Source organism: Oncorhynchus clarkii, chromosome 20 (genome assembly GCF_045791955.1).
Source record: "Oncorhynchus clarkii lewisi isolate Uvic-CL-2024 chromosome 20, UVic_Ocla_1.0, whole genome shotgun sequence".
In the NCBI taxonomy this organism is placed as follows: domain Eukaryota; kingdom Metazoa; phylum Chordata; class Actinopteri; order Salmoniformes; family Salmonidae; genus Oncorhynchus; species Oncorhynchus clarkii.
The window spans coordinates 79024936-79039830 of NC_092166.1; the positions used below are offsets into that span (position 1 = coordinate 79024936).

The 14895-nt window shown below is 42.2% G+C and overlaps 2 protein-coding genes and 1 non-coding gene across 3 annotated transcripts; 1 reads left to right on the forward strand and 2 right to left on the reverse strand.

Annotated features, from left to right (window-relative positions):
* The first annotated feature begins 250 nt into the window (after positions 1 to 250).
* On the forward strand, positions 251 to 366 carry LOC139377749 (U5 spliceosomal RNA). Its single transcript, XR_011628223.1, has one exon. It is a non-coding gene; the product is annotated as a U5 spliceosomal RNA (small nuclear RNA).
* A 1422-nt stretch (positions 367 to 1788) lies between these two features.
* Positions 1789 to 4579, reverse strand: LOC139375714 (tryptase gamma-like). Its single transcript, XM_071117524.1, has 4 exons — positions 4318 to 4579; positions 3903 to 4159; positions 3286 to 3383; positions 1789 to 2936 (listed from the first exon to the last, which is right to left on the reverse strand). Exons 1-4 carry the CDS (start codon positions 4362 to 4364, stop codon positions 2565 to 2567), a joined length of 774 nt encoding a protein of 257 aa, XP_070973625.1. The 5' UTR covers positions 4365 to 4579; the 3' UTR covers positions 1789 to 2564.
* Positions 4580 to 4744: 165 nt separating this feature from the next.
* On the reverse strand, positions 4745 to 9998 carry LOC139375713 (serine protease 33-like). The gene is made up of 6 exons (XM_071117523.1): positions 9922 to 9998; positions 6375 to 6395; positions 6080 to 6242; positions 5692 to 5960; positions 5449 to 5594; positions 4745 to 5198 (listed from the first exon to the last, which is right to left on the reverse strand). Exons 1-6 carry the CDS (start codon positions 9977 to 9979, stop codon positions 4806 to 4808), a joined length of 1050 nt encoding a protein of 349 aa, XP_070973624.1. The 5' UTR covers positions 9980 to 9998; the 3' UTR covers positions 4745 to 4805.
* Between the last annotated feature and the right edge of the window lie 4897 nt (positions 9999 to 14895).

Sequence of the window (14895 nt, forward strand, 5' to 3'; positions counted from 1 at the left end):
TTACGAATTAATGGATCAAACCAGGAAGTGATTTCTATAATGCCCAGCGTGCATTTCGTTTCTGTGAAGAATTCATGAAGTTACAAAGCATTGACACTTGTCAAACTTCATTATTTATTTGCAGTGGTGAACTGTAATGTATGAGTGTGATATATCCGCAGTATATAGCTTTGCTTTGTTTTTAATTTAACCACGACTGTGAATAGTAAGACCGAGAACTCGGTCGGAATGGTTTCGTTAAATCGGCAGTACACTCTGGTTTCTCTTCAGATCGCATAAATCTTTCGCCTTTTACTAAAGATTTCCGTGGAGAGGAACATTATGAGTATCAACTAATTTTTTGATGCCCGGCCTCACGGCTGGGCTTCCTACACTTGTATAAAATAAATCAAATTGGCATGATAGAGGATTGCGTGACATCGGGTGTCCCATCTACATACCTTGTATGTAGACATTTCTCCCATATGTTGGGAGAAAAATAGAGGGGGTGGTCGAAAGTTACTTTCAGTTGAAAGCAGTGGCATCGAAATCCAATTTGGTTTGAAAATGTGTGGTAGGTGTGGGGCCACTGGTTCCCAAACTTTTTCAGTAACACAATACATGATTTACCATTAATTTCTATTGGGCACAAAATATTTGGAGATGCAACCAAAACAAACAGCAAATGCATCCAACACATTTTTTGAGTCACGAGCTTGATGTAGTCATTGCTTTTCATGAATATGGGACCAAATACCTAACTTTTCCCTACTTTAATACACATATAACTAAATTTGTCCCAATACTTTTGGGCCCCTAAAATGGGGGGGGGGGGGAGAGAGACTATGTACAAAAAGCTCTAAAAATACCCTTAAATTAAAGCTGACAGTCTGTACTTTACATAATTTAAAATCCAAAGTGCTGGAGTACAGAGCCAAAACTAAATATTTGTCACTGTTCCAATACTGTTGGAGCTCACTGTATGTTGCCAACCTCTTTTTAAAGCAATAATGCCCTCAAATCCGGGGATTATCGTGTGATAACTCCCGACTAAAGGCTGTTCTTAGGCCCAAGGCGAAATCGAGTTGTCACACAGTAATCCCCAGGTTCTCATGCCTTAATGCTTAAATAATCAATGAGAGGGATAAATATATTGGAAAGAAAGGGACTTACATCTGTATATTAGAAGATGATACTGACTAATAGTGGTAGAATAATTATATACATTTTGAAATCGATAGAAGTACATCGTTTTTTTTGTTTTAGTTGATCACTTTCAGAGCAATAGGATCAAAGCAATAGGCTGCAACACTGAACATGTGAGTCAAAGTTTGTGTGTGTGTGTGTGTGTGTCTGCACGCTTTTATCATATATTGTGTGTGTCTGTCTTTCTTATTTGTGTCCTGTGTGTTTCTATTTTTTTGTGTGTGTGTGTGTGTGTGTTGGAAGAGGTGGACATTTCCCACAGTTAGCTCCTACAGTGTGGAGACTTCTCTTCCTTTGACTGGGACGACCATGGATCCGACACAGGCTGAAGCTCATCAAAGGACATTACCGAGACAGATATCAAAGAACATTACTGAGACAGCTATCAAAGGACATTACTGAGACAGATTAAGGACATTACTGAGACAGCTATCAAAGGACATTACAGAGACAGCTGTCAAAGAACATTACTGAGACAGATAAAGGACATTACTGAGACAGATAAAGGACATGACCGAGACAGATAAAGGACATGACCGAGACAGATAAAGGACATGACCGAGACAGATAAAGGATATGACCGAGACAGATTTTTCACTTCTATTGTTAAAATGATTTAGGATTTTTGTTTATATAAAGGATATACTGTAATGTAACTCTAAGTATGGAATTGAAGATGACATTTTCAAGTTGAATATAATCTATCACCTATAGTAATCACTCAGGTTGTACAACTGATATAAAACACATTTTACACAATCGTTTGGCCAGACTACAACATTTACACAAACGTTGTGTGGTGTCTAGTCTATACAAATTCTGCTGTTTATTGGAATAAAAAAAAATGAACTAGACAATTCATTCATCATTTCCAGATGCAACAGTAGATCAAGTCATTAAATTTAAATAAATCATTTCCTGATCTGTCTCATAACATGAAATACTGACCTGTATAGATTTGATAATAGACTACAAAGAGGGAATACTTGTGAGCTCAAACTGATTATAATGGCAGTTTCATATTTCAATCCAGTCAGAATGAATAAACAATTAGATGAGATAAACCTTGTGTTTTTAGTAGACTGTGGCTGACAACGTTAGACCAGGCATTGTTTGTGGACAAGTCCTGCACATAAACCAAATCATCTGTTGAGACGGAATGGGATGCACAGGATAACGAGCAGCAGTAGCTACAATGTTTGAAACACATTGACCCAGAACTAAATCACACAGCTGACCAAATTATGCAAGATTTTAGATCTGGGTTAACCAAAATATTCTAGAGCAGCAATATATTAAGTGCAGGGGTACATACTTCAAACAGAGCACATTTACACCCTATTGCCAGAGGTTTACATAAAGGTGACTCCTCAGCGTCATCAGGCTTGACCGAGAGACAGTAGGAGAGAGAGGAGAGACAAGAAGAGTAGGACCAGGGATGAGTGGGCCAGAGTTGCCCCACTGGCAGGAGGAACGACAGCAGTAATTGCGCTGACAGTTGTGCCGTTGGCAGTGTTGGTGTCATTGACCGGGGTTCTGGCTGTGACAGGTAAAGGGAGTGTGCCCACAGTGGTCTGAAGGAAGCTCTGGAAGCGAGCGGTTTTGGTGAAGACCTGGATGCTGGAGGAGCGAGGACTCCGGCTCCATCGTGTTTTGCTGGAGCTGGTCTTGTTGCTGCTGTCGACAGTCAACACAGCAGCTTGGTACCATGCATCACCCTGCTTACACATCAGAGGACCACCTACTTCACCCTGTAGGGAGAGAGAAGAACGAACACACGGGGGGGAGAGGTCAGCATTGTCATGTCAGGCAGACAGCCAGACTGGTTGCCAACCAAGCTACTTAACTGGAAGATCATTATGAAACTTGGGACTGTCCTCACTAGGTGGATTTAAATGTCCTACCATCAGACAGGCTCTGCTGACGCCAATTCTGAAGATGCCAAAGTCAAATAGATCACATCCCAACAGTTGCAGAGCTATCCTCAATAACTAAACAGACATAATGCAACCATCCTTGCTGTACACCAGTTGACACTTCTGATTCGACATTTGAAACCCATTATTGTGCGTTTGCTTTTTTTGTCGGACCAATCGGTACCTGTCGAAGGTCCAAGGCAGCAGTGCAGATGTTATCAGAGGAGCCAGAGCTCTCACAATCCACCACAGAGGTCTGGGACTGCTGCAAGTTCTGTTCGGCTGAGGAACGAGACAGAATAGAGAAATAGAGGACGAAAATCACAAGTTGACCAAACAGAAAGAACACATTTATTTTATCAGGTAAGTTGACTGAAAACACATTCATCTACAGCAATGCCCTGGGGAATAGTTACAGGGGAGAGGGGATGAATGAGCCAATTGGAAGTTGGGGATGATTAGGTGGCCATGATGGTCAGATTGGGAATTTAGTCAGGACACCAGGGTTAACACCCCTACTCTTACGATAAGTGCCATTGGATCTTTAATGACTACAGAGAGTCAGGACACTTGTTTAACGTCCCATCCAAGAGACAGCACTCTACACAGGGAAATGTCCCCAATCACTGCCCTGGGGCATTGGGATATTCTTTTTTTTGACCAGAGGAAAGAGTGCCTCCTACTGGCCCTCCAACACCACTTCCAGCAGCATCTGGTCTCCCATCCAGGGACCAACCAGGACCAACCCTGCTTAGTTTAGGAGGCAGTGTTAGTCTGTTCCAGTATTACACACTGACTCACCTCCACCCTGGTCCTTGCCCCAGCCAGCCACCCAGCACTGAGTCCCTATGCTGAAGGTGCTGCTTCCCTGGTCCACACAGATCGGCTGGATGTAGTCAGACAACGTGGGTTGGCTGGCCAGTCTGAGGATTGCCACGTTGTTCGCCGTCAAGTTGCTCATGGTGATGTTGATGACTTTAAGGGTTACCTCGTTGGGGTTGGAGCCAATCTGCTTCAGACGACCCATGATCACGGTCCACTGAGAGGCGTCGGACTGACTGGGACGTGGGAATAGTGAAGTTGGGGAACTTTAGCTTGGCATTACAAATACCTTCTATGTAATAGGTCCTTGGTTCAACTTGAGCACCAAGGGATGGATATCTGACCATATGCATCTGACCAACTCACCCGTTTGCATACAAGTGGAGTGTGTTACCTGGAGAAGCACCCAGCATCGCTCATGACATAGTCCTCTGCCACCATTGTTCCCCCGCAGACGTGTGTTCCGTTTGTCTGTAGACTGGCTATCCAGGGCCAGGATCCCCCCGAGGCCAAGCCCCCACCAGTAAGGGAGTTCAAAGAGGCACTGCCGCACACCACGGCTGCAGAAACAGGGAGAGAAGCACTACAGAAGTCAGGGCTGACTTTTGGCTGAGTGTAGATTGAAGAGAGGGATAGTGTAGATTGAAAGAGAGGGATAAACACTAAAGTTTATGGAGATTTACAGATACTTTGGCTAAAGCTACAACAGGAGTAACAGATGGGTTGGCTAAAGCTACAACAGGAGTAACAGATACGTTGGCTAAAGCTACAACAGGAGTAACAGATGGGTTGGCTAAAGCTACAACAGGAGTAACAGATACGTTGGCTAAAGCTACAACAGGAGTAACAGATGGGTGTGGCTCCAGGAGGAGGCAGCAATTTTCACAGAGGGAAGTAAATCCACTTACGTTCAGGAGCTGCTTTGGTGGTAGTGGTTGTAGGGGCAGCTGTGGTTGCAAGGGTAGTTTTGGTTGAAGGTATCGTCTTAGGGGCAGTTATGGTGGTAGCGGTGGTGGTAGGGGCAGTTGTGGTGATGGCTGGGGCTGGAAGACCATTACAGGAGACACTGAGGTCAGAATCAGTCCCACTGGAGGAGAAGGTGACGTATCCTGGCTGGTCACTGGTGATCTGGGTGTTGATCCAGGTCTGGTACTGAGACACTCTTGCGTACACTCCTGGGAGATTTGCCTGGGCACACCCGTTGCCGAAACTCACAACCCCAGACTGGATCCAGCGAATACCCTGTTTGCTCACCATTGGACCTCCCGAGTCCCCCTATCCATCAACAGAATTCCAGACACTGAGATTAGATTTTCGTATGAAACATAATGGGTCAGGTTTTCAGTCACCAATTTAAAAAAAGTTTTGGACTAAAATGCACTTTTAATGGATAATCTCTATTTAAAGTGCTTTTCAATTTAGGACCAGACTAGGTATAATCTGAGTCCGAGAAACCAGACACAGATTACGAATGTGTCATTAGCCCACATTGTAATACACAAAGAAGATAACCAAGAGATTTTACCTGACAGGAATCCTTTCCTCCTGCTGATAGACCAGCACAGATCATGTTGTCGGTGATGGAACCAACTCCATAGTTACAGTTACACTGCCTGTTCCCCACTACTGGCACATCCACCTCCTGTAGGGTCTGTGGTGAGGGCAGGGTCACTGAGGAGCGACAAAACAGGTATTCCTCAACATACATAATACCTATCAGAATTCTGATCCATCATCAGCAGTACTTAAAGCAAGCTACAACACTCACCTCCACTGCTGATGCTGCCCCAGCCGGTGACCCAGCTAGTAGCCCCAGCATGGAAGGAGCTGCCTGGTGCAGCTAGGCAGACTGGCCGAATAAAGTTTGTAAAAGTCACAGCGGAGGAGAGCTTCAGCAGACACATGTCGTTGTCACTGGTACTTCTGGTGTAGTTGGGGTGGAGGATGATCTGAGTGACTGTCCGTGTCACCTCGTTGGGGTTGGAGCCCTGCTGGCTCAGACGACCCACGTAGACCAACACATTTGATGCACTGATACTGAGAGAATAAATATTTAAAAAAGATAACAGTATTGTTTTTTAAAGAGTGTAACAGTTTAGTCTCGATTAGGTTTGACGTTAGGGTTAAATGTGTCCCAAAATCCTGCAAATCCTCACCTGGAGAAGCAGTGAGCAGCAGTCAGCACCCACTCTTTGTTGATCAGGGATCCCCCACAAAAATGGCTGCCTGAACTGTGAAGACTGGCCTGCCATGGCCAACTCCCTGCAGGAGCATCCTGACCCCCCACGATCCTAGTGTTAAGAGGAGGGGTTCCGCACACTAACAGCGAAAGAGAGTGTTGGGTTATTTGGAAAGTTTGTGTCGAAGAGGTCACATTGGTGTGACAGTGCATTATAAAAGGTTTAAATCTTAAGATTTAGAGAATATCTGTAAGTGGTGAAAAGGACTTACCACTCAGCTGTGAATGAGAGCCTGAAATACAAGACAGAAAGAAAAGGAAATCCCTTAATCCTTCCCTTACTCTCTGTATCCAAACCCTGGCATTTTCACTGGGTCTATCTAGAACCTAAAAATGATTTCTTAGCCTGTCCCCACACCAGAACTCTTTGAAGAACCCTTTTGGATTCCAGGTAGAACCCTTTCCACAGACAGTTATATATGCTACCCAAGAGGGTTCTCTCTGGAACCTAAAAGGGTTCTTCAAAGGGTCTGCCATGGGGACAGCCAAAGAACCCTTTTGGAATAATTGTTTTCTAAGAGTGAACATACTGTCCCATACTGATCAGAGTGTACATACTGTCCCATACTGATCAGAGTGTACATACTGATCAGAGTGTACATACTGTCCCATACTGATCAGAGTGTACATACTGATCAGAGTGTACATACTGTCCCATACTGATCAGAGTGTACATACTGTCCCATACTGATCAGAGTGTACATACTGTCCCATACTGATCAGAGTGTACATACTGTCCCATACTGATCAGAGTGTACATACTGTCCCATACTGATCAGAGTGTACATACTGTCCCATACTGATCAGAGTGTACATACTGTCCCATACTGATCAGAGTGTACATACTGTCCCATACTGATCAGAGTGTACATACTGTCCCATACTGATCAGAGAGTACATACTGTCCCATACTGATCAGAGTGTAAATACTGTCCCATACTGATCAGAGTGTACATACTGTCCCATACTGATCAGAGTGTACATACTGTCCCATACTGATCAGAGTGTACATACTGTCCCATACTGATCAGAGTGAACATACCGACTGACATCAGCATAAGTACCAATTGTTATAACACACTGATTGTTAAACCTCTAAAGGATTGTACCCTTTTTGTTGTTGCCTAAAATGACATACTCGAATCTAACTGCCTGTAGCTCAGGACCTGAAGATGGCGGTGGGAGAAATGGCAGCCGTTTTACGGGCGACATACCAATTGTGCTATTATGTGTTTTTTATCACGTTATTTGTAACTTATTTTTCACATAATGTTTCTGCCACAGTATCTTACAGCAACAAAGAGCTTCTGGATATCAGGACAGCGATCACTCAGCTCGGATTAGACAAAGAGCTTCTGGATATCAGGACACCGATCACTCACCTCGGATTAGACAAAGAGCTTCTAGATATCAGGACAGCGATCACTCACCTTGGATTAGACAAAGAGCTTCTGGATATCAGGACAGTGATCACTCACCTCGGATTAGACAAAGATTTTTTCTTCAACAACTAGGACACACAGTATGTACTTCAGACACCCGACAAGGCCAAAATCCCTGTCATAGCCTAACTAACCGGTGCACATTGGCAACCCAAACTATTTGCATTGTGTCCTGCCAGCCCCACCCGCCAACCCCTCTTTTACGCTGCTGCTACTCTCTGTTTATTATCTATGCATAGTCGCTTTAACTCTACCTACATATACATATTACCTCAATTAGCCAGAATAACCGGTGCCCCCACACATTGACTCTGCAGCTGTACCCCCTGTATATGGCCTCGCTACTGTTATTTTCACTGTCAATTTATCTATTGTTTATCAAATACCATTTTTTTACTTAACAATTACACTGTTGGTCAGGACTTGTAAGTATGCGTTTCACGTTGTACTCAACCTGTTGTATTCAGCACACGTGACAAATAAACTTTGATTTGAAGCAAGGATATGCATATTCTTGATACCGTTTGAAAGGAAACACTTTGAAGTTTGTGGAAACGTGAAATTAATATAGGATAAATAACACAATAGTTCTGGTAAAATTTTATACAAAGTAAAAAACATGCATCTTTGAAATGCAAGAGAAAGGCCACAATGTATTATTGCAGTTTAGCCTCAATTTCGATTTTGGCCACTAGATGGCAGCAGGGTATGTGCAACGTTTTAGACTGATCCAATGAACCATTGTATTATTGTTCAAAATGTTGTATCAAGTCTGCCCAAATGTGCCTAATTAGTTTAATGATGCATTTTCAAGTACATAACTGTGCACTCTCCTCAAAACAATAGCATGGTATTCTTTCACTGTAGTAGCTACTGTAAATTGGACAGTGCAGTTAGATTAACAAGAATGTAAGTTTTCTTCCCATATTAGACATGTCTATGTCCTGGGAAATGTTCTTGTTACTTACAACATCATGCTAATCACATTAGTGCATGTTAGCTCAACCGTCCCCGTGGGGGAGACACCGATCCCGTAGAGGTTTGCTTACCGTATGCTTCCCAGCCAAAACAGTTAGCGCATATATTATGACGTTTTTGTTTTGGTCTTTGGCAGTCTTTTTTCGGCTGATCGTGCACACCAAAAAATGATTGAGGCAAGTCGAAGTCTACGCCCTTTTTGTCGGTGACTGGTAAAACGCACTCCTCCTAGTAGGAGTGGAAACATGAACCCACTGGGCACAGACGTCAGATCAATGTCTAGTTTGGATTTACTTTGGTTGAATTGTCAACTAACATGAAATCAACAAAAACGTCACCATGTCATTGGATTAAGGTTCGAAGTTGGGTGAAAAAAAATATGAAATTCCCTTATTAATGTTGCTTACTTTTTTACATTGATCAACATCACTTTGACAGTTTGAGTTGAAATGACATGAAAACAATGTTGATTCAACCAGTTTTTGCCCAGTGGGAAGTGTTTGCTGTCATTTAATGATAAATGACTAGTTTTCATGCACATTTTTCCACTTGAGAAATACTGCACCAAACATCTTAGATGTTGAATTGCTTGCCTAAGACCTCCTCGGCTCCAATTTACTCAACACTTTTGAAAACACATAGGCCTACCTGTAAACTAGAATCTAGATGTGGGACTTGTTACCTTTCTTCTTTCCTCAATGTCAACAATTAGTATTTCTGCTTCACTCAATACTTTTGAAAACACATACCTGTCCACATGCACACGTGGCTAATTAACTTGAAGAACTTGAAAGTTGAGTCTGCTAGGTATGCTTTCCCGTCACCAACTACTTACAGGACAACGGACACAAGAAACATATCTTCCTACCCAGTAACTCTTACATTTCTCAGAAATCGTTCCAACATTTCCTGGTTGCAAAAATTCTTGTAGTTCACCTTATTTCAGTTTATTTGACAAAACAAGCAGACAATGTGTAGAGAATCATTGTACCGTCTAAACTGCTGTGAATAGCTTTTCCACAACCCAAACTATAATATTTTCAGCGGTTTGATGTTGGTGTATAAACCCGAAAGTAAAAGACTCAAAAACGCTTCTTAGACTTACTTTCAAAGAGAATGAGATATATGTAACTCAGATGTCTATGTGAATTTGTTCGGGGTCGCCCAAAAAAGTGACATATTGCAGTTTTAAATCGATTTGAGTTCAGTTAATTCATTCAGTCCAAAATGTCTTTATATACAAGTTGAAATAAACTTAGTGGCGAACTTCTTTAAACCAGGTGAGTATAAATGAAGAACGCTGTAGGAGAAAGATACATTGAGAATTGTATTTACTTACCGTTTGACAGGAATGTCACCATTATGGTCACCACACAAAGAGTCCTGAGGAAGGCCATGCTTTCTTGTTGGTACCCTGGAGTCAATCTTCCTTCCTAAGCATCCCTCTCTTCTGTTGTCTTTTCTCAGCTCATCCCTTCCACACACCACATTACCTGCTAGATACACACGTGATACGTCTCTTACATACTTGTCCTTAAAAAGAAATCCTCCTCTGTCCACTTCCTTCTAAGCATGCATAACTAATGCTGTAATCTAATCCTAGCTCTTTGGTTTCCATTACAGAGTTATAATGTTGGCACTATTTTTATCACACCATTGCCAACTTAGAATAACTTTACTTCTGTGATTTAGTTGTAATTTTACGGCTTTATCTTATAAATGTTATATGTAGATGTTAAAAGCGCTATCTTTCATTGCCCGACAACAAAGCGGTGCATGAAATTGTGAAGGAGAGAACGAGTTCCTGTGTCTGGAATTCTTTATGATCATGAGACTAAAATCAACACACCGAATACTTACTGTGAGTTTTCCATGTCTAGGAGCACTGACTAAGTTTTGCCACCGAGGCCCAAGACAAGAACCTACACTAAAACCCTAATCTTAACCCTTACCTTAGAACCCCCTAATGTCGACGTCTGGGCATCCATGATAATCTAATAAACACCTGTTAGTTTAAACTAGACAGATCTGGATGTTTGTATTGGATGAGTCTCAGTCCGCCGATGCCTCACTTCCTCATCTGCCTCACTTCCTCACCAACAAGCATCTTGGGACTAGTCTGAAGTCGGTACAGACGATTTGCCAACATCGGTCTGTAGCCTCCGAACAGTTTGGGTGACACACTAATATGACCCCTCTGTGGAAAGGAACACGCACGGGGCTTAGACTATTATGGGTTAACCGTTTTAAATGCCAACTTCAATTGGGTGATGTCATAGTTGGGTTGTCCTAAGCATACTACTTATCAAAAACCCAAACACAACAGGGTGTGGAACGGCAGTCCGTAAGCACGATTTTATTGAGTGGTATTTTTTCACGAAGATAATATGATAAAGTGATCTCTCTTCCTCCTGGGTTGTTTTGAAGAAAAAGGTGTGGCTGTTCTAAATAAATTAAGCTCTGTATCCTCATTCCAGGCATCACAGGCTAATAGGGATTTTTTTCCCCTTACCGTCATCTGACTGAAACTTTACCAGTTGAAAGTATACATAAATACAAGATATTATTGTATTACAAGTTTGATTTATTTTACAATTAAAATATGCAAATGAGGCAAACCATTCTTACATGTGTGATAATTTGCATATTACGAGAATCTGTTTTTCAACACATTGCTTCAAGGAAGAATGTTTTTGTTTTTTGTTTTATTGTGATGAGACTCCATGGTCAGACTTTTACAGATCAGTTTATCTAAATATTGTCATTTCATGGAATTATTTAAAAAACACTATTCACTATGTATGACGCATATTACATAGTTCAGACATTCATTTGCATTCTGGGTTCCTCCGTGATACATTCTTTTCACGATGTTAACATTTGACATCCTCAAATTTACAGATACCATTTTCTGTGCAGCCTCTATTAAAAAAAATGAATGGCCTCCAAGGTTCTGGTGACAGGGTGGATTTTCACCTTTTTCTATGGGTAGCTGGTACCAGCACCAATGCACAAACCTATCCCGTAGCTGGAGTGAATCCTCTCTTGTGCCATCGAAGGATACATTAATGTCTATGATGACATCCTCATCCTCCTTCAGCATCTCTGCTATGTCTGGGTCTATATCTGTATCCTCCTACAGCATCTCTGCTATGTCTGGATCTATATCTGTATCCTCCTTCAGCATCTCTGCTATGTCTGGTTCTATATCTGTATCCTCCTCCAGCATCTCTGCTATGTCTGGTTCTATATCTGTATCCTCCTTCAGCATCTCAGCTATGTCTGGTTCTATATATGTATCCTCCTTCAGCATCTCTGCTATATCTGGTTCTATATCTGTATCCTCATCCTCTTTCAGCATCTCTTTTATGTCTGGTTCTATATCTGTATCCTCATCCTCCTTCAGCATCTCTGTTATGTCTGGTTCTATATCTGTATCCTCCTTTAGCATCTCTGCTATGTTTGGCTCTATATCTGTATCCTCCTTCAGCATTTATGTTATGTCTGGGCCTATATCTGTATCCTCATCCTCCTTCAGCATCTCTGTTATGTCTGGCTCTATATCTGTATCCTCCTTTAGCATCTCTGCTATGTTTGGCTCTATATCTGTATCTTCCTCCTCCTACAGCATCTCTGCTATGTCTGGTTCTATTTCTATATCCTCATCCTCCTTCAGCATCTCTGCTATGTCTGGGTCTATATCTGTATCATCATCCTCTTTCAGCATCTCTGCTATGCCTGGGTCTATATCTGTATCCTCCTTCAGCATCTCTGTTATGTCTGGTTCTATATCTGTATCCTCCTACAGCATCTCTGCTATTTCTGGTTCGATATCTGTATCCTCCTACAGCATCTCTACTATGTCTGGGTCTATATCTGTATCCTCCTACAGCATCTCTGCTATGTCTGGGTCTATATCAGTATCCTCCTACAGCATCTCTACTATGTCTGGGTCTATATCTGTATCCTCCTACAGCATCTCTGCTATGTCTGGTTCTATATCTGTTTCCTCCTCCTCCTTCAGCATCTCTGCTATGTCTGGGTCTATATCTGTGTATGCTCTTCTAATTATCTTTGCAGTACTCTCCATTGACTGTAGCTCTCTGCATCTCTGAAACTAAAGTGGGGGGAAAAGTACTTATTATGTCTGTCGACATTACAGACATTACTGCAGGACAAAATATTAGCATATCAGCATGTATTTACTTTACGTAAAGCTAATTTCTCACTAACCACATTAGGCTACAGCCCTATGACACTGTAGGCCTATGTGACAATCTTATTGTATAGTTATGTTTTCCTATCACTATTTTTTATTAGCTTTGAATACATATGCTGGAGCAAGGAAATACATATTATTTATACACAGCAAGTCACCTGGCAATAATGGGCTTCTCTCCCTTTTAATTTACCTGTCATTCTCCTATCATGTCTCTGATATGAGCTGAGATAAGGAAGGAATCACTAGGATTTTGATTATTTTCTTTAGATCTGCATAACCAAGTCCAAATTCGTGGGCTATAAGAACCATCCTCACATTTATATCAAATGCCACAGAGAGAATACAGTTGACGGCATCCGTCAAACAAGGGATTTATGACCTATTTTATGGGTCACGTGGTTACGCCCATATATGTACATACTGTCCTTCCATTCTCACGGTATGAGTGAGTGCTTATGCCCATATACAGTGGGGAGAATCTAAAACAAAAATTCAGAAAATCACATTGTATGATTTTTAAGTAATTAATTTGCATTTTATTGAATGACATAAGTATTTGATACATCAGAAAAGCAGAACTTAATATTTGGTACAGAAACCTTTGTTTACAATTACAGAGATCATACATTTCCTGTAGTTCTTGACCAGGTTTGCACACACTGCAGCAGGGATTTTGGCCCACTCCTCCATACAGACCGTCTCCAGATCCTTCAGGTTTCGGAGCTGTCGCTGGGCAATACGGACTTTCAGCTCCCTCCAAAGATTTTCTATTGGGTTCAGATCTGGAGACTTGCTAGGCCACTCCAGGACCTTGAGATGCTTCTTACCGAGCCACTCCTTGCCCTGGCTGTGTGTTTCGGGTCGTTGTCATGCTGGAAAACCCAGCCATGACCCATCTTCAATGCTCTTACTGAGGGAAGGAAGTTGTTGGCCAAGATCTCGCGATACATGGCCCCATCCATCCTCCCCTCAATACGGTGCAGTCGTCCTGTCCCCTTTGCATCCCCAAAGAATGATGTTTCCACCTCCATGCTTCACGGTTGGGATGGTGTTCCTGGGGTTGTACTCATCCTTCTTCCTCCAAACACGGAGAGTGGAGTTTTGACCAAAAAGCTCTATTTTTACCTCACCAGACCACATGACCTTCTCCCATTCCTCCTCTGGATAATCCAGATGGTCATTGGCAAACTTTAGACGGGCCTGGACATGTGCTGGCTTGAGCAGGGGGACCTTGCGTGCGCTGCAGGATTTTAATCCATGACGGCGTAGTGTGTTACTAATGGTTTTCTTTGAGACTGTGGTCCCAGCTCTCTTCAGGTCATTGACCAGGTCCTGCCGTGTAGTTCCGGGCTGATCCCTCACCTTCCTCATGATCATTGATGCCCCACGAGGTGAGATCTTGCATGGAGCCCCAGACCGAGGGTGATTGACCGTCATCTTGAACTTCTTCAATTTTCTAATAATTGCGCCAACGGTTGTTGCCTTTTCACCAAGCTGCTTGCCTATTGTCCTGTAGCCCATCCCAGCCTTGTTCAGATCTACAATTTTAACCCTGATGTCCTTTTACAGCTCTCTGGTCTTGGCCATTGAGGAGAGGTTGGAGTCTGTTTGACTGAGTGTGTGGACAGGTGTCTTTTATACAGCTAACGAGTTCAAACAGGTGCAGTTAATACAGGTAATGAGTAGAGAACAGGAGGGCTTCTTAAAGAAAAACTAACAGGTCTGTGAGAGCCGGAATTCTTACTGGTTGGTAGGTGATCAAATACTTATGTCATGCAATAAAATGCAAATTAATTACTTAAAAATCATAGAATGTGATTTTCTGGATTTTTGTATTAGATTCCTTCTCTCACAGTTGAAGTGTACCTATGATAAAAATTACAGACCTCTACATGCTTTGTAAGTAGGAAAACCTGCAAAATCAGCAGTTTCAAATACTTGTTCTCCCCACTGTATGTACATCCTGTCCTTCAGTTCTCATGCTCTCGAGTGAGTGTTTATTTAACCAGATATTGCATCTGTTTAAGTTAAAGCTTAAAGCTGTCATGATGATTGATGTGTAGTGACCTCGTTTAACTGTGGAATGTGTTT